Genomic DNA, 19,445 nt, shown 5'->3' with positions numbered 1-19,445 from the left:
TCTGGTCTGTGTCCAGTTAAGTGTCATTCATCTTTGTTATTCTCTAGGACCTGAAAGGACAAGCTCTGCCGAGGGGGCAAACATCGCCTGTACCAGTTTGTTCCATGTGGTGATCCCTGCACTACTATGGTGCAGACCTCTTTGTAGCACTCTATGCCATATGGTCGACTCGGCCGGTGAAAATCTTTTGAGGTCTGCTATCTCCGGCCAATTTTTGATTTCCAGGCTATCGCTATTCATTGTTTCGCCAAGATGCACATTGGGTCCTTCATTTTAGCCAAGTGTGCCAGCTGTCTGTTGCCTCTTGGGAACAGTCCCAGTAAGTAAGATTGTGGAAACCTATGGATGCCGCCAGCGACAGCTCTCATTTTATTCTTCTCTCAGAATGTTGTGATCACTGGGCAGAGCCAGAACATATGCAGCATGTTTGCATCCTCTGTGGCACACCTAGGGCACACCTGTCTTGTCTTGCTTCCCATCTTGGATAGTCTGTCCTGGGTGAGTTAGTCTCTCTGTGTTACATATAGTTATGTTCATTTGACTTTTTTAATGTACAGCAGGACTCTTTCCCTTTCCGCATCTGTTAATGCTCTTCCCAGTTCGCTTTCCCATTTGTTGTGTGCAGGCAATACTGTAGTGTCATGGTTATGCAGGAGCAGTTCATACAATCTGGACACGGTGTGTCCACCGTCCGTCACGTCAAACCATGCATCGAGCACTATGTTCGTTCCTTCTCCCCTTTTTAACCCTGGCTATCTATTATTTATTGTCTTCACTATGCTTTTGTATAGCAGGAATTGGCCTTTATGTATATCATTCTCTTCCATTAGGCTGTGGAATTCAACCCACTGACCCTCCTTCCATAGGTCGCCTATTTGGGCTATTCCTTTTGCTTCCCAGTGCCTCTGATATGCCCTAAGCGTTCCCAGTTGGTTATCAGTGAGTCCCGCTAGGGGAATGTATAAAGAGCAAGGGTCTGGGGTTTTTAGAATCTTCCATGCCCTTCGCCCATAGGGTTATGCCCAGTGTAATAAGTAGGGGGAGTTTCTGGTGCAAGGTCTTCGTCATCCATATAATCTGTCTTAGATATCAATGGTGCAATGTGGGTTATAGAAGTAGCATGTCTAGGGAAGGCTCATCCCGCAAACAATTTGCTACAAACTGTAGCTGTAGCTCAAAATGTGGTAATATGATCCTGCCTTGGTCGTAGTCCTTCTGTAGCATGCCTAGGGTGACTTTGTTCCTACTCCCTTCCCACAGATATTCTCTTATAGTCGTGTTCAAGTGCCTAAAGAATATTTTGGGTATGGTATAGGGTATGTTAGTGAAATGGTATAGTAGGTGGGGGAGCACTATCATTTTCAGCAGTGCCGCCCTGCCCTGCACCCCCAGGGGCAGTGTCTTCCAGAAAGTAATGGAATTTGTGACATTTTTGAGCGCTAGTGGTGTGTTACTTTGATGCGATGCTGCTGGGCCCAAGTCAGGTAGCGGCTCTATACTATGTTCTTTGAGTGCTGCCAAAGGGAACAGGGAGGATTTATCCTTGTTGATACATAAACCTGACGAGAGTGGCAATCTCTGCTATGACATCAAGGAAATGTGGCAGGTTGTTTTCCGGCCGGTCGACATATAAGAGCATGTCATCTGCATAGATCAAGATTAAGTGAGTAGTGTTATCATCAATATTTATCCCTGCATTAACATATTCCTTCCTGAAAAACGGTGGCCAGTGATTCCAGAGCTAATATATAAAGCATTGATACCAGTGGACAGCCCTGTTTCACGCCTTTATGTATCTCCCATTCTGTCGATACATACCTGCCTGTTTTAACCCTGGCTTTGGGCTTCTTGTAGATTAGCACGATCCATCGCAGGAAGTTTGTGCCCATCCCAAAGTGTTTCAACACGTTTAGTAGCCAGTTGCAGCGTACTGAGTCGAAAGCTTTCACCATGTCTAGGGAAGCCATTGCACCCGCTTCCATCCTGTCGTTGGTCTGGTCTATAACGTGGTGGAGTCTCCTTAGATTTCACATAGTGTTACGGCCTGGGACGTATCCCGTCTGGTCTGTGTGTACCAGGGTATGTACGACCTGTTTCAATCTGTTGTCCACGGCTGCTGTAAGGATTTTGCTACCTTGGTTGAGCATATAGAGGGGCCTGTATGATCCGTAATCAAGGGGTTGCTTCCCTGGTTTCAGGACAGGTATGATTAGTGAATCTTGCATAGTGTCGGGCAAGAGACCCTGTTTCTGTACTTCTTCATAGACTCGCAGGAGTCTGGGTGCTAGTATTGCTTTGTATTTCTTGTAGAACTCCCCCAGGAGTCCATCTGGGCCCAGGGTCTTTGCCGTTGGGAGGTCCGCAATTACGGTTTCTAGTTCCTCTATTGTTAGTGGGGCATCTAGGGCTGCTGCCTGTTCCTCGGTCAGCTTTGGTAGCTCAATTTGGGTTAAGGTTTCGGGTATATCCCTGTCATCTATATTGGGGTCAGGGGGAGTATAATATCTTCATAGAAGTGGGAGAAGACCTGGTTGATACCTTTTTGGGTTCTGATGGTCTCCCCATCCCTGTTTCGTATCGAGCTGATCTTGTCTTTCTGTACTTCTTGCTTGGTTAGCGAAGAAGGTAACCTGCTCTGTTTGTTGCCACAGCATGGAGCCTCTGTATGTATTTTGTATAATCTAGTTTCCCTAATTTATCCCAGGTATTTTTATTTTGTTTATTTATATAGCGCACCAAGCCCAAAGGCATCTGGGCGCATTCTTAGGTTACATGGTAAGTTACACATTACACAATACAGATGCAACTTACATAGTAAGTTATAAGTTGCACAATACGACTACATTTTGTGGGAGTTAATCCAAATCTTAATGGTGGATTAATTCAATAGAAGCATATGCAATGATGAGCACAAAAAGGTATATACACAATCCACTACAGTATTGAAAGGTATGAAAGATAGATTCAGAGTATGTAGGTGCACTAGGACAAGCAAGGCAAGGAGAGCATAGTTCAAGATTTCGAATAAGTAGAACATTCATTTGATAGGAGAGAGGAGATCATGCGTAACAAGGAGCTATTCTACAGGTACTCGTAGGGCAGCTAAAGTGCTTCGTTGACAAGTCCAGGTGTGCGTTGACAAGTCCAGGTGTGTGAGAGGTAGCCGTGGGATGGTGTCTTATTGAGTCTCATGAGAGAAGAGCCAGGATTTTACTTTACTTCTAAAACAGAAGTAGGACGGTTCTGATCTAAGGTCTGTAGGCCGAGAAATATATAGAAAAATACTCATCCAGAGTCTTTAGAAACCTTACTATGAGATTCCGGTTTAATGTTCTAAACACTCTTGAAATTCAGAATATAAGAAATAGAAATATCGCTGAAATAAAATTCTGTAGGCATTGCAAGGTAAATGGGGTGAATGAATCGTTATTGCACCTGTTATTGATTTGTCCGAATCTCTTGAAACACAGAATAGAATATTTTTCAGTATTTGTAAATTATATCTCCAATGTGAACAGAGATATTCTGTGGTATTAAATGCTTCATGGCAACTCTACGGTTTTAAAAATACGTATCAATGAATTCATGTGAGTAATATGAGACTTAGTATGAATAAGTCTGTTATGTATAAGTGATGTAAGGAAATGTTTAAAAACTTTTAACTATATTGGATATCTGCTGTTTTTGCGTGATAATGCTTTCAAGAATGTATTATTAAGTTGTTTTATCGCATTAGTAAATCGAGTTTTATCTGTTATCTGGAACTTAAGTGTAATAATGTGTAAATGTGAATGATTGTAACTGTTTATATATATCGCAATCTGTACTTTTGTAACTCTTTTAGTGTACTTTTGTTCAAAATTTTGTACAGGTTTTTTTTCATAAACCAAAAACAATAAAGATAATAACTAAGATCTGTAGGCATGGCATTCCATAATTTGGCAGCTAGCACTGCGAAACTGCTACCCCCCCGCTTTCTGTAGCTTGAACCTGGGGACCATGAGGCGGTGGAGGTGAGAGGACCTAGTGGCTCGGTCTGAGATATTTCTCGGCCAGGTATTTAGGAGCTAAGCCGTAAAGACATTTGTGCGTGAGTGCCAAGGTTTTGTAAGTGATTCTGTTATTGATTGATAGCCAGTGTACTTAATTTATCACTGTAGAGATATGGTAGGTTCTAGGGATATTCAACACAGCTCTAAGTGCATTGTTTTGGAGTATTTGCAGTTCTTTTACGTTACGTTGATTTGTTCCTAGGTACAAGGCGTTACAATAGTCTATTTTAGATAGAATAAGCGCACTAGCATTAGAGGTGCAATTTGCTGTTGACAGGAAGGGTCTGCAAGCATTGATTAGTTTACAAGTGTAGGCTGTGGCAGAAGCTGTTGCATAGACTTGTCCCGTCAAGGTAAGTGAGGAGTCTAGGTAGATGCCAAGAGTTTTCATGTCCTTTGATACGTTAATGTTATTTCCATCTATGTTAAAGGCGTTGAATTGCCTGTCTAGTTTGTTAAGTGCATTTTTAGATCCTATGAGTAGTAGCTCTGTTTTTTCATAATTCAGGCAGAGGCTGTGTGTGGCCATGCATGCCTGAATTATAAGGCAGATATGATTAAGAAGTTTAGACTCAGTATCGTAATCACCAGAGATCGGGATGAGGATTTGCGTCTCAATGCAACCAGTTCTGCTGGTTCTACACCCGTAGTCCTGCTTCCCTCTCGGCTTTTGCTAGGTCATACTCTATGTCCGATAATTCCCTCAGCATGCTCTTTTTAAGGCCCCCCATTCTTCCATTGCTGCGCCTCTTATTACTATTTTGGAGGCGTCCTGCATGGTTCCCAACCTGTCTCTGCTCCCTGTGTTGTGCTGAAAATATTCCTCGATAGCACCCAACATATGACCGTGGAATTCCTCATCCAACAGTGCTTCTGCATGCAGTCACCATGTTGGTATCGGGGTTCCCATGGCTGTATGCATCCATGTCGCCATGAGCGGGGCATGATCGGAAAGTGTATGTGCCTTAAATTCTATTTGCGTGAATTCGACGAGGGTCTCTGTTCCAGAGAACACATATCTATTTGTGTATGTGTACCATGTGGGGCGCAAAGGTGGGAGTAGCCGTGGCTCTCCCTGTGCCTTTCCCTCCAGACATCGGCCAAGCTAAGTTGACTGAGGAGGATTCTTAAGGCTTTTGCTGGTGGGTCTGGCATCTTAAATTTGGTGTCTGATCTGTCTAGCAGTGGGTTAAGTGTACAATTGAAGTCCCCGCCCCAGATGTATGTCGCCCCCCTGTATGGTGAGAGTTGAGGGGCCAGTGATCTGAAGAACTCGGTGGCGTCGTGGTTGGGTGCATACGTGTTTACCAGGCACACTTCCCTGTGTTTGAGTAGGCCATGTACTATCACGAGTCTTCCTTCTCTGTCCTTGGTGACTTCTAAGAGGTAGAAGGGGACGTTGGGGGCTACCCACGGCAACACATCTATGGCATAGGCGGAATAGGTTAATCTGTATACTCAACCCCCACCCCCAATCCCCCAATCCCCCATTTCCTAGCGATCTTGGACTGTCTTTCGTTTATTAAGTGTGTTTCTTGCAGAAATGCCACTTTCACTTTATTTAACCATGTGTACATTCTGTCATTTCTTATAGTTGTTCAGTCCACTTACATTCCATGTGACTATATTTGTAGCTTCAAAACTTGTCACTAGGGTCTGTCCAAAGGCCTGTGTTTTCCCAGGGGCCTGCTTGTTCTCTCGCGTTCGCTGTCAGATTTCCCCTTTTCGTGACCCCTGGATTGTGTCCCTGCCCCTTTCCCGGACCCACGTCGTTAAATGTTTCCATTTCTCCCCATGGGGCAGCTCAACTGGGTGCTGGATGTGTCTTACCTGATTATTGGCCATGATGAAGGCTTCCTTTGTTCTTATTCCACGTACATTCCATTTGCAGTGTGCCCCATGTCTGCTCATTGTTGAGGATGCATTCTCCCGTCTCAATTTCAACTGTCAACAAACAAACTTTAAACAAACGCCCAGCCTCCCTACCTCTGCCTGGGCTCCGCTGCTTACCTTGTGCAGTTCCCTCTTTGTGGAAGTGGCTTGCAGCAGCGCAATGCCTTTTAACTGGCATCTGAACTTTAAGAAACATCTGGGGGTTGCTTGTTGCAGCAACTGTGTGGCAGCTGGTTCTCCCGCTACTTGGACATATCGGTCTAGCTTCCTCGTTGATAGTGAGGGTCTGCTATTTTATCTGAGATCCTGCGGTGCTTGTCAATGTAGTAAGGCCTCGCCTCCACCCTTTGATGTTCCTACTCACTGCACGACACTGCTACTCCCTTCTCCCCAATGCATCCCCTTCCTTCACACTACATCCCCCTGCTCCACACTACAACTTCCATCCCACCCTTATGTTTACTCAGGCACATACACTTCACATATACTCTCTACACTCTGTCTCTCCTATCCACATGCATTAACATTTCACAAACACTCACAATGAAGTTGTACTTACTAACCAATACTTCACCTGCTCTACAAATCTCTTACACGTTATGCTTCTCCTTTTTTCCTCCTGCTGATATCTTGTTCTGCCGCCACCTCCCCGTTTCACCTCACAGTGGCAACCCATAACTTCCTGCTGTTGCCCTCTTTATGCCCCCCCTTTTCCTGCCATTGGGTCACTAGCCCTGACTGACCTGCCCCTTTCTCCGCACCGGTTATCCGTGGAATAGTGATGTCAGCCAAAGTTCGTGTAAGGGGGCCTTGGTCTGCGCTCCCCCATGGTAAGTACAGTTTGTGCAGGGGTCTTCTGTCCTTGGTTTCGTCCCTGGTAGTCCAGGGAGCTAGCTGCTGCCCAATGGCATTTGCTGCCAAGTCTGGGAAGCGTTGCACATTCTGACTCGCAGACGTGTTCGCCTACCAGCGTCTCCCTCACTGTGTCCTTTTGATGGCTCTCCACTTCGGGTGTCGGAACAGGATTGGCCTGGGACGCTGGAGGTTTGCTCTCACTCGGTCAGGCGCTGGTTTCCACGTTTCATAACGTGGCCTCTGTGTGGCCCTGGATGGCTGTTCTCTCTGCCAGTTGTTGCTGTTGCATGGACGTTTGCTCTAGGAAAGAGAGAAGGAATCTGGCGAGCCTCTTCTTTACGGGACCTTCTCAACTTCCACCATCCTCTGGGGAGGATTGGCTCTGGATTTCTCCCTGGTAGGTCTCCTACGCCAAGCTGAGAGGGGTTCCCATCCCCTCTTGATAAGGCTAGAGAACTGACCTTGTCACACAAGTCAATGTCATTTAATTCCATTTGATACATATAACACTTCACTGCTTCAACCTGCTTTTTGTTCCCCCTTTCTTTTTTTTTTAAAAAAAACCTCTTTATTTACAAGTTTCACATTTTGTTATACAAGGAAACCAAACCAAACTAAATGTATAGTGTACAATGCAACACTAGGAATAAACACATACCCTCCCCCTAACCCCCGGCAATAGTCAAACACACTGCCAACCCATGTAACAAATCTTAAAGAATCAAAAACGCGGTTTAACAGCAAAGAGGATGATATCATGCAAACCATATCAAAACATATAATTCCTAAACATGAATTCAACAAAACATACAGAAACCTCCCCATTAACTGGAACATTGCACATTACAAAATAACCACTACCAACCAGTGATCCACCTGTTCCTGGTTTTCCACAGCTTCAGAACCTGCTTTGCCGCCACCATCAGTACTTTGTCTCTGCATTGCCCATACCTTCTAGAAATCTCGCACCTTCCTCTGCTAGATAACCAAAGAATCTGAAGCGGCATTCTCAGAAAACATACGGATGAAACTATCCATTCTGTCCAAAACACTCCCACAGAATTCACTCACTCTAGGGCAACGCTACAACATATGCAACAAAGTGCCTCTTTCCCTACCACAACCCCAGCTAACATTGTCTAACAAACTCAAAGAGTATATGCGCACCGGAGTCAAATACAGGTCACCCAAGATCTTTTGATGAGTAATTCTCAAATTCAGGTCCATTTTACTCCTAAATCCAGCCCTCTGTACCTGCCCCCACTACTTAGCCAAAATGTCAAACCTCAAATCACCCTCCTAAGCCCTTGAAATTTTCCCCAGGATTTAGAAAATAAAAGATCCATAGGCATCCGGTTTAGGAATGTGGACACTAAACGGGGTGAAGACGCAAATCTAGCACACCCACTTGGCTCAGTCCCTAATAGAGCAGACACATACTAAGTCTTTGCAACAATAGTGACTTCAACTCCCTGACTCTGCCCAGCTCCCAGTTCCCCAGACCGAACACTCGCCTAAGTTCTGCAAAGGGTATTATCTTTCCCTCCTGCAACACATGATATGATATGGCATTTATAACGCTCCTGTACACAAGTATTCCTAGGCACGACAAGACAAGGAGGGGGAAATAAAGGGAGGACAAAATAACGATCTTACTAGGCCTTGTGTCATTCAGATCGTGCAAGTGCAGGGAAGAGGGAAGGGGAGAAGTGCCAGGGGGGAGGGGGCTTGAGGGAAGTGCAGTTAACTCATAAGTGCAGCCAGCGGGCGGCTAATAAGTACAGAGAGAAGGGACTGTAGGTTTGCAGATATAGACCCTTAAGTGCTGGGGAGCCCGTGGCAGTATGAGGGCAACTGGACATGCAGGCACCTAGGCCCGAGGTCAGAGGGTGACCAGTGCGCAAAGAATTCAGGTGCATCAGCAGGGCGAGGAAGAGAGAAAGCGGAAGCGAAACGGAAGGTCTTGAGTTGCTTCGGGGGTGGTTCTGCTCAAGTTTGAGAGTGAAGGCTGTTCCAGAGGGAGGCCCCAGCCGAGAAGATAGATCTGCCCCCAACTTTCTGCTTGGAGAACCCTCTGACCCTCAGAAGGTTGGAGGTGGATGAGCAGGGAGCTTGAGAAGGAAGTGGTTTTGGAAGAGAAAGTGTAGGTAGAGTGGTTCCAGGCACCAGAAAGCCTTGTGAACGATGCAGAGGGTCTTGAACTTGATCCTTGCAGCCACGGGGAGCCAGTGTAGAGATTTCAGAGATAGAGAGATACGATCCCTGGGCTTGAGGCCAAGGACAAGTCTTGCAGTTCTGTTCTGGATAAGTTATAACGGTCGAAGAGTAGAGGCAGGAAGATTTAGAAAGCGGCTTTTGCAATAGTCCAGCCTAGAGAGGACCAGAGCTCTGGAGACAGTGAGCTTCTGGGGGAAAGTGAGAAAAGGAAGAATACATCTGTGGAGGTGCAGTTGGAAGTTAGACTTTTTAGAGACATCAAAGATGTGAGAAGAGCGTGGGGTCGAGGATGACACCAAGGTTCTTACCCTCACAAGAAGGATCAGGAAGAGGGTGCAGAGAGAGAGAGAGCGAGAGAGAGAGAGAGAGAGCGAGAGAGAGAGAGAGCGAGAGAGAGAGAGAGAGACAGAGCGAGAGAGAGAGACAGAGCGAGAGAGAGACAGAGAGAGAGAGAGAGCGAGAGAGAGCGAGAGAGAGCGAGAGAGAGAGAGAGATAGAGAGAGAGAGAGAGAGAGAGAAAGAGAGAGAGAGAGAGAGAGAGAGAGAGAGAGAGAGAAGGAGGTAGCGGGTGTCCCAATGAGGAGGATCTCAGTCTTACTGGCATTAAGACAGAGATAATTGATGGCACACCATTCCTGAAATGCAGCCAGACAGTCTGGTATGAGAAGAAGCAGAGGTGGCTGAGGGGAGCCTGACAGAGAGCTGAGTGTCATTCGCATAACATTGAAAATTGGAGCAGAAAGTAACGATGCGTGGGCAAGAGGTGTCAGGTAGTGGTTGAAGAGCCAGGGAGAGAGGTTACACCCCTGTAGAACACCACAAGTAGCGAGAGAGAGAGATAGAAGAGAGTAAAGTTTCCCAGTTTGACCATAGAGGGTCGTTCCGTGAGAAAGGAGAGCAACCAGACCAGGGGTGATCAGTAATACCAAGGTTGTTGCAGAGGCGATTGAGCAGGATGACATGGTTGGCCGTGTCAAAAGCAGAGGATAGATCAAGGAGAATCGGGACAGAAGGGAGATTAGAGTCAAGATTGGAGAGCAAGTCTTCACTGGTGTTCAGGAGAGCAATTTCTGTGGCTTCTGGCAGCTTTAAAGTCAGACTGGTGGTCATGGAGGCAACTCAACAGATTTAGTATGTAGATTAACCCGGGAGATGGCCAGCTTTTCCAAAAGTTTGCCCAGGAAAGGAGTAATGGAGATTGGGCGTTAGTTAGCCAGAGAGGCAGGAACGGCCGAGGGCTTCTTTAGAAAGGGATGCACAAGAGAGTGCTTAAGTGGGAGGGGAAAGTGATTGCAGTAATCGGCCAAGGCTGGAGCAAGGGTGTCGCTGTGGTCCTTGATGGTTCTAGATGAGCATGGGAGAACCTGCTTTGACGAGACTTTCATAGATCGGAATTGTCAGGGGTGAACAGGAGAAAGGAGGAGAAGAGACAGCCTCAGACAGGTGAGGAGTGGTAGAGGAGGACGAAGAGGAGGTAGAGGAAGAAAGGGGGGCCAGGAGGATGTCCTGAGTTTTAGTAGTAAAATGAGAGGCCAAGGCTGTGCAGAGGGCCAGGGGATGGAACAGGAGAGGTAGAGACTGCAACGGGATTGACCAGCTCCTTGCAGATTTTTAAACGTTCGGCCGAGTTGAAAGGTGCCGCAGAGATGTGGGTTTGGATGTAGGCTCTCTTCTTAGAGAGGACAGAGAGTCTGTACTGCCTTTGGAGCAGGTGACAGGCCAGTTTGTCAGGGGCTGCGCCCGATGCCTTCCACTTCCTGTCCGCTGCCCTACACTTGCGTTTAAGGGCGCCGAGGTCAGAATCGTACCAAAAGTTGCACTTGGATTTGGGCTTCAAGTGGATCCTCATGACAGGGGCAAGGACATCCAGAGTGTTAGAGATAGAGAGATGAAGGTTAGAGAGAGCTGTGTCAGCCAAAGATGCAGGAGGATGAGAGAAAGTAGCGGTGAAAGCCTCAACTGACACATGCTTCATGGGTCTGATGACTGAGAGGGTAGGTGGCAGTGCTGGAGTCGGCTTGACCTGCAGGGAAGAGAGAGAGAGAGAGAGGTAGGAAGAAAGGAGAAAGTGATCACTCCAAGAGAGTGAACACCTATCTTCAGTATTCCTCTCCAGATCCAACTTCGACAACATAATGTTTTATTCACAATCTGAAGACCAGGATTATGCCGAAGAGAGCTTCTACTGTGCAAACACACATTCTGATAACTAGCAGTCAACCACAACGTAAGGGTTTCCCACGTCACAATAAAAGAAGTTAATTAATCACTGATAATTGGCATTCTCCCCATAGAATAAATGTTATTCAACATGAACAAAGAAAACGACTCTCTCTCTACCGGCATCCAAGGTGGTGCCTGCTTACTCTCGGGTGTTAAGTAATGAGCTGCATTCTTTAATACAACCCCCCCTATGATATTTAACAAGATCCGGGTGACCAAAACCACCTTCCCGAATACTACTCATCAGTATGCATTTAGGGATTTTTAGCTTTCTTCCTCACACTCTACAGAAAGTTCTGGAAAATCTTGTCGATCCTCTTCAGCAACTTTTTCGAGAATCGCAATGGAAGGAATTAGATGGTATAAAGAACTTTCGGCAGAAGGGACATTTTAATGGCGTTGATCTTAGCCCAAATACCCAAGGCTAATCTTTCCCATTTACTCACATCCTTCATAAAATCACACATTAAACTCTGCTATCTTCTTCAAGTCTTGGATCAGATAAACCCCCAAATATTTTACGTGAGAAACTGACCATTTTCAGTTCAATGATGCAACATCCCCTCATCTGCAACTCACAGAAAGTGGAAAGACCTCTGTTTTGTCTCAGTTGATCATATGACCCAAAAGCGTGCCCACTCTTTCAAAGGCGGATGTCAAGGCCACACTCCTCTCTTCTGGATTAGGAAGGATTACTGCCATATCATCCACATAAGATAGCATTTAGATCTTTATCACCAAAATTAAGGCCTCAAATCACCTGCTCCCAATGGATGTAAGCTGCCAACGGCTCCAAAGCAATGTTATGTAAAAAAGGAAAACAAAGGACATCCCTGTCTCGTGCCTCTCGTAAGTCAGAAAGCTCATTGTTCACCCAGATCTTTGCTGTCACTGCGTAATGTAGACAGCTCATCGCACTCAGTCCAGCACCAAACCCCATCCTCTGCATAGTATACCTAACAAATGCCCAATTCACTAATGCTTTTTCGGCATCCATAAATGCTAATACTGTCGTCCTCATCACGAGTTGGGCGGTATCACGACTGGGATACCGCCCAACTGTATTTGCGTTACTGCCCAACCCTCAGGCGGTATTATCGCAAGATCATGAGTTGGGCAGTAACTGTAATTCCCCATTCCCCATTAGGTCTACTTGGGGAATTTTCAGCGCAATTACTGCCGGTGCTATTAACGCGCGGTAATTGCACCAACAATATGCATTTTTGCGGTGCATTTACCACCAGCTTAGAGCTGGAGGTAAATGCTGCCAGCCCGAGATTGGGCGGACCCTTAAATACGGCAGTAATAGTTTTACCGCTGTATTTAAGGGCTACCGCCCAACTCGTGATGAGGCCCGGTGTCTGAAAGAACATCCTCCCGAAGCACCATCACATCAATTATAGTCAGTATTCAAACTCCCTATACACACTTTCTAATGCCCTGACCGTATCTTGATACCTGGGGTTCAGTAGCTCTGCCCTACTGAAAGCTTTGCAAATACCTTACTTCTGCATTTTGAGACAGTGTGTGGGGCGCCACTGAGGTCTTGAATTTGCAGGTGCAGAATGCAGGCCGTCTCTGTGGCAATGCTTGCACTGTGCACTGCTAGCATTCTGCATCACTGTGAGATATGGGGACATGGCTGCTGTGCAGGCCTCTGCAAGGCTGCTGGAGGCACACTGTCACGTCTCTTTCTCATTGGACACAGGAGTCCTGAATGGCGGCTCTGGCAATAATTGAAGGGAGCTTCTTAGATACTGGCTCTCCAAGCTCCAGTCCAGTCCAAGGTAGCTTTCTTTCATCTTCACCAGTGATTTATAGCAATCCAATATGGTCATTCTGTTTGAGTCATCCAGATGTCGGTTTAAATCCATGCCACATTCTAAAAAGGGCTGCTGCCTCCTTTTCTATTAATCTGAAAACATCTGGTGCGTTGCACCCATTATGCTAATCACCCCTTCATTTCTTCCTCTTATCTCCTGTATGTTTTCCTCTACTCCTGGGGGTCCTAATTACTCTTCCTCGTCACTCTCATTCCCCATTGGCTTAATTCGGTTATTGTTCTGCTTGGTTCTTCAGGTTTTTTTGCTTTTCTCAGGCTTTTCCACTCTGCCTTTCACTCCCAGATGAGCACGCCACCCCCTTTTTTTTTTAAAGACCAGAGTAGCAACATTATCACAGAGAAGGGCAGGCCTTACCTGCGCTTAAGCAACAGGGAAAATGTAAGCATCTCTGTCTGGCCACCATTGACAGGAACGTCTTTATGGGAGATGAGAAGGATTTGCTGATAATAATAATAATAATGGTCCCATTGACTGGCTTCCTGATTGTGATCCTCTAGGCTAGACTGACTTTCTAGGGAGAAAGTTTGATTTTGAGGTCTGGTCAAAAATGTGGATACGCGCATTGGGTGGGCTGGTCGGCATGTGTGGTTTCATATTTTGGTTTGGATACTTAGAGAGCTTGTTCCTACCACTGGAGAGCAGTAGATTTAAGGGGAGAATCCGTGAAGAAAACTTAGCATTGAAAAGGCATTATTACTGCCTCTGTATCGTGACATTTCTTTCTTTAGTGAAATTCCTGTGTTTCATTATAGCGTTAGTATTGTATTCAGGCTGCTTTCTGCCCCCAACTGTTGCGCATCCCAGCATTCATTTAAAAAATACGTTTTATTCATAATTCATTCAAATAATTGCCTGAAATCGTCAAGGTGTTCACCCTTTACACACAGGCGTTATACATGTCATATCATCATATTTTAGGCCAGCTTTAAAACCTATTCAACCCACTCACAAGAATATTGAGTGCAGAGTCAGCGTTCTTGTTGTAGCCAACATTTCCCCTGCCTTTTGAAATGCCTCCTGTGATCCTGAGTACAATCCATCCCGTCCTAGGAAGGTTTGGTTCTAAACCAAGGGTGAGCCTGCCTCATCCCACAACTTTCAGATAACTTCCTTTGGCCCTTTGCACTCATGTGTTCAACTGCTCATAAAAAAAAAAGAAATATTCTGCAACAACATTCAGATGAGCCATACGACTAGTAAAGATAGTGCAATCGTATTGTAACCTCTTTTGATATGTGGAGAAACTATTTTCAGTTTGCAAGTCAGCGCTCTCAGAAGGGTCTCCAATCACTCTTTAGCCCGCTGTGCCTTACCGTTGGAGAAGTATATATTTGCATATCAGTCTGGTGCCACTTCTATAGACACTGCAGGGTTGACCTGCTAGGCAGGTCTCCTGTGAATAGGAACACCAACATCAACCCCCAAGTTTCTGCCTTGTTGAGAAGCTGTGTCTCTCTAGGCCCCGCAGCCAAGGTTCCATGTCTGAATTACCCATCATACATTTTGAGTGAAACCCCAAGATTTTCAAAATTGCTGATGGTGTTCCTCTTTTTTAAGAGAATTACCTATCATTGTCCCCATGGGCAGGACCAGCGTGATCTGCACATGGCTAGTTCTTCCCTATGAAATGAACAGCGAGCCACAACATGGTGATAGATTCTTCTGAGTGGGAACCATCTCAGAGAACATGTTATTTTGGCCATGTTTGCTCTCAGTTGAGCGGCTCCCACAGTTTGGGAAATTTGATTTGGGTGGGGGGGTCACCCTAAATTCGAAGGGTAATCTAGACATGGACCCTTTGTTTTCTGTGAATAGAGAAAAGCAGCACCTGTGACACTTCACTATAGCTATAAGCCTTTAAAATCACGGACAGGTCACTTGTATTTTCCATCCCAAAGCCATGCTTCGAGTCTACTCCCTCCTTTTTAAAATAATTCAACATAATGTGTACATTGGCAGGAATGTTCAAACTTTGCCTTTCCAGATGTTTTGCATTGTGATGAAATGCCTCAATAAAGTGCTGTACTTGGGCTGTGTAGCTTTTCACATGTATTGTGTAGTTATATTGCATATTACAGTGGATTGGATTTTCACATTTTATTTTGCTTGTCATTTCATCATAGTTTGTATAAAAAGCTAAAAAGCTAATCTCTTAATTTTTATATAATCCAGCAGGTGATATTGGTATGGAACAAGAAAAGAAAGGAGACATTTATTCCACATATACTGGAAACCATTCATCATGCAAAACGTTGTCGCGAAAAGTCAAAGAAATGATTCCCTGTGGCTTTGTCCAGGGAACTAACTCTGTAAATCAACTGTGTTCACCCAGCAGTGAAGAACTGGGAGGAGAGAAGAGGACTCTGCATGAAAGCAGCTTTTATAATCCAGAACATTATAACTTACTCCTGGAAGCTCGGGAAGTGCAGGCATCAGGACAACATCTTGCTTTTGAAAGCAATGGAAGAAATGCACATTTTGTTACAAGTCAGCAACACAAATTACAAAACTGGCGATCGTATAGTTTATCTGGATGTGAGAGAAACTTCAGGCAAACAATGGGCCTTCTTCCACAACCAGGAAAAAACACAAATTCATCGACTGACTTTGAGAAATCATTCAGCCTGAAGTACCGCTCCGTGAAACAACAGAGGTCATTCATGGGAAAGAGACACTATCAATGCGCGGAATGTGAGAAAAGCTTCAAAATGAAGGATCATCTAATGAGGCACCGTAGAATACATACGGGGGAGAGACCTTATCAGTGCATGCAATGTGCTAAGACCTTCAGCCAAAAGCATCACCTCACAGGACACCAGAGAACACATACAGGGGAGCGACCCTACCAGTGCGCCAAGTGCAGGAAAAGCTTCACTCAGAAAGGCAGCCTAATAAGACACAATAGAACCCACACGGGGGAGAAGCCGTATCAGTGCACTGAATGTGAGCAAAACTTCAGTCTGAAGGAAACTCTCCTTAGACATCAGAGGGCACATCTGCTGACCATAATGCAGTAGAGCGGGAAGGCTAATTGCAAAAAAGGGCAATCAGATGCACTACTTCTGGGCCAAACTCATTCACCGAATAGGACTCGGTGCTGCAGCTTATTACCAATTCCATTGAGGCAAAGGTTGCGATGAAGATGGCCCAGTTTAGGGAGAGTGTGCATTCTAGACCAGTGATTTTGCAACAATGGTACTGCAGAATCAGAAGGAACAGAAACACCCTGGTACTATGTCCTCGTGGTGAACCTATTGATGACCCCTAGGAAGGTGTCACTGAAGGCAGTCTGCAAAACAGGATATCTATGGGAAATCATGGGGGATTTAAAAATGTTACATGCAGTCTCCAAATCAAAAAGGCAATTATGCTCTACTGTTCTCATTCCACACACATTTCGTACCACAGTGGCCCGTAATGGAGAGAGCTAGTGCTGTGAAGAAACAAGTGTTCAGAATGAATGGTACTGAGAATTAGTTAACAGAAGATGGTATCCACGATATTTGCAAATCATTGCCCGTGGAGTAGTATGCCACCATGGGAACGTGTGGCCTGCTACATAATGCACCACACTAGAGCTTGCGTCAGCGTAAATTAAGGAGGATATGTCCTGAAATTCTGCTCAATTGAAGCTCCGGTGAAAGCGACAGCATTGCTAGGCTAGACTGAATAGGAATGCAGGAGCTCAAAACATTAGAGTTGGTACAAAACTGTCCTGCATCAAAGTTCTTTGGAACACAGCTTGACTGCTTTCAAAGGTGCCATGTTGAACATTTCGCAGAGAACAGGACATGTCGTAGAGATGTGTGCCAGTGGAAGGCTTGCATGACAATCATGAGGACAGCAAGAACTGGTACTTATGAAATGCCACAACCAAAGACAGCAGTGAAAATCTCTGCTGTGTTCTACGACAGGCCCTGAAAGCAGGGACTCAGGCAATACAGTGTGGCCTGCCAAGTGTAGGTGTGCAGGCACAAGTGTGACGGAGCTAGCAAACTTCCGCTTTAAGAGACAAGAGAAGGCCCAAAGTCCCTCAGAGAGAACGCATGCTATACATTTGGAAAGACAAGATCTATCCCAACCAGATCAGGCTGAACAATGTTTTACTTGTTTATAAAGAGGCGAGAACAATCATAGTAATCCTTAAAAGGGGACCACTTACCAGAACCTTTACTGCATCTATCGGAAACTCTGCATCCACAGACCTCTCTGCCCCATTGCTACAGAAACGGGGTCATCCTGGATGTGAGGTGCTCATGGCAGCAGGAAAGAACACAGACACAACACAGCCCTCTGACAAATTCACAGAAAACGGCAAACTTGGGAAATCCCAGGACCACAGAGATATAGGTCCACGGGCCAAGCAGAATTACAGAAAGCAAACGTGAAGTCACATGTGATACCTGACAACCAGCTCTTCACATTGTACTTAAGGAAAACGCACACTGTTCAATCCTTCATTGATGTTGCCGTTGATCATGACATGTGCATTGCATAAATGGGCAAGTCTTGTATTGAAGAGTCAGTGACATTAACATGAAGGGATATTGATGTAGAACTTTGGCAAAAAAAGCCTGAGTAGAGGAGGTTGTACCTATCGTGGTGTCTGTGTGATGCGTGTGTAAAAAAGAATCTGAGTGGACTACATTGACATGTAATGCGACCAAAGGCCTCAAAATGCACGCACAATCCCAAATTATTAAAATCTTGTCATATACTGAAAACATTTAAGCTACTTGCGTTTGACCTCTAGTTTCCAGGGGATTTAATGCATTATCAACAGGTTCCAGTAAAGTAATTTGTATGGAGTGCTTCTGTGATTCCCAATGCGCGAGGATATCGGCACTTCACTCCCCTTCTGTCTAAGGGCTGGTATTGCAGGACTCCACGTTCCTCACACTACACACATTTTGTTCTTTAATTTTCTTGCTATGTGTACACAGCTGATGGCCCCTAATGAAGCAGGTAAGCTTTGGAAATGTGAACTACACCCACTGCCATCGCTGCAAACTTAGAGGAGTTGATGGTGAACATGTCCGTAGTTCCAGGCTGGGGGATGCAAATACAGTGGACGAGGAATGATGGCAGTGAGTGATCGTATGGATGAATGCTGGAGCAGTGAGTGTGTGAATTAAAGAGAAGAAGTGGAGCTTGATTAGTGTGTGAATAAGAGTTGTGCTCCATGTCACTGGGAACCTGGAAGAACAACATTGAGGGTGGATGATTCCAAATGGATTCAGAGAAGGGTGTGTTTGTTATGAGAGGATGGGTGAGGTAAAGGAAGGTTATGTGTGGATGATTTAGATGTGTGATGCATGGTGTTGTGTACATAGTACCCGTATTCAGAAAACCACTAATGATGTGCTACAGCAATTGCATGCATTCAGATGCTGGTATGTCCACACCATCCTAAGTAGCCTGAGGGCAGTAATGGTGCCTTTTGACTTCCTCTGTGCTCCCACCATTACACCAGTTGCTATTAGATTCAAAACGTTTACTGTCCTTTACTTTAAATAAGAGCATATCTGCAGGATTATAACTGTCCAGAGTGTGGAGTGTGTGACATGTGCCTCTGGGTATCCCATTAAAACCAGAGTTGCCTACAGGTACTTCATCAAATGAAGAATTGCATTCTGCATTAGCTGACCACTGTTGTCTTATTTATTTGACTGTTATCCTATGTACTGCACTGCCCTCTACCCCGCACTTTTCCCTTCCCCCTTCGTTGTCTCTGTCCCCCCTCCCTTGCCTCGTTGCGCCTTGAAACATTTGTGTATAGGCGCGTTATAAATGCCATGTCATATCATATCACCTTGACTCATCTACTAATTTTGTCTAAATCATCAATACTAGTATTGCAGATTTGAATGTTTGATTTTTCTTTTATCCAACATCTCAATTTCTGTTGGGTACAAAACTCATGATAAAATTACAAAAGTTGAAAGTTCGTCAAGGCTACAACTCAGTCGAAAAGAAATTCTGAAAATAAAAATGATGAACATATAACTCATACAGCATTCACAATATTAACATATTTGATAAACAAATGACTTGTGTTCTGTAATATTTATTCTGATGGATTCAAGCTCCATCCCAAAGATGCCTTAACGTACTCTGTCACAATATCATGGGCCCCACTAGTGCGGAGCACAAGTATATCTATCAGAAAGAACATTGCCAAATGTAAGTCCTTTCTACATCTAATGGACTCCTTCCTCCCATAGAGTACACATTTTAAAGTAAATCCCAAAGCAAAACTAAAATACAGGATGGCAGACAACCGTTTAGAAGAATTGAATCCCCACATGAGGGACTACAGTAAGTCCACACCCGCTGAAGAATCCGCCCTTTTCCAAATGTA

General features: G+C 45.0%; 1 protein-coding gene across 7 annotated transcripts in view; it reads left to right on the top strand.

Moving 5' to 3' along the window:
- The window catches only part of LOC138580128 (zinc finger protein 777-like), a 323,670-nt gene extending 305,860 nt beyond the window's left edge, over nucleotides 1-17,810 (top strand). For 6 of the 7 annotated variants that reach the window (XM_069650431.1, XM_069650429.1, XM_069650432.1 and 3 more), the window contains one exon: nucleotides 15,257-17,810. In XM_069650431.1, coding sequence (XP_069506532.1) covers nucleotides 15,257-16,101 — 845 coding nt within the window. In that variant the 3' untranslated portion in view covers nucleotides 16,102-17,810. The remainder of the gene's footprint in view (nucleotides 1-15,256) is intronic. The other variant, XM_069650428.1, reaches the window with a different exon arrangement.
- The last annotated feature ends 1,635 nt before the right edge of the window (nucleotides 17,811-19,445 follow it).

This window comes from Ambystoma mexicanum, chromosome 3p (assembly GCF_040938575.1).
Source record: "Ambystoma mexicanum isolate Mex_15411 chromosome 3p, UKY_AmexF1_1, whole genome shotgun sequence".
Lineage (NCBI taxonomy): Eukaryota > Metazoa > Chordata > Amphibia > Caudata > Ambystomatidae > Ambystoma > Ambystoma mexicanum.
This window is presented reverse-complemented; position numbering and strand designations above follow the sequence as displayed.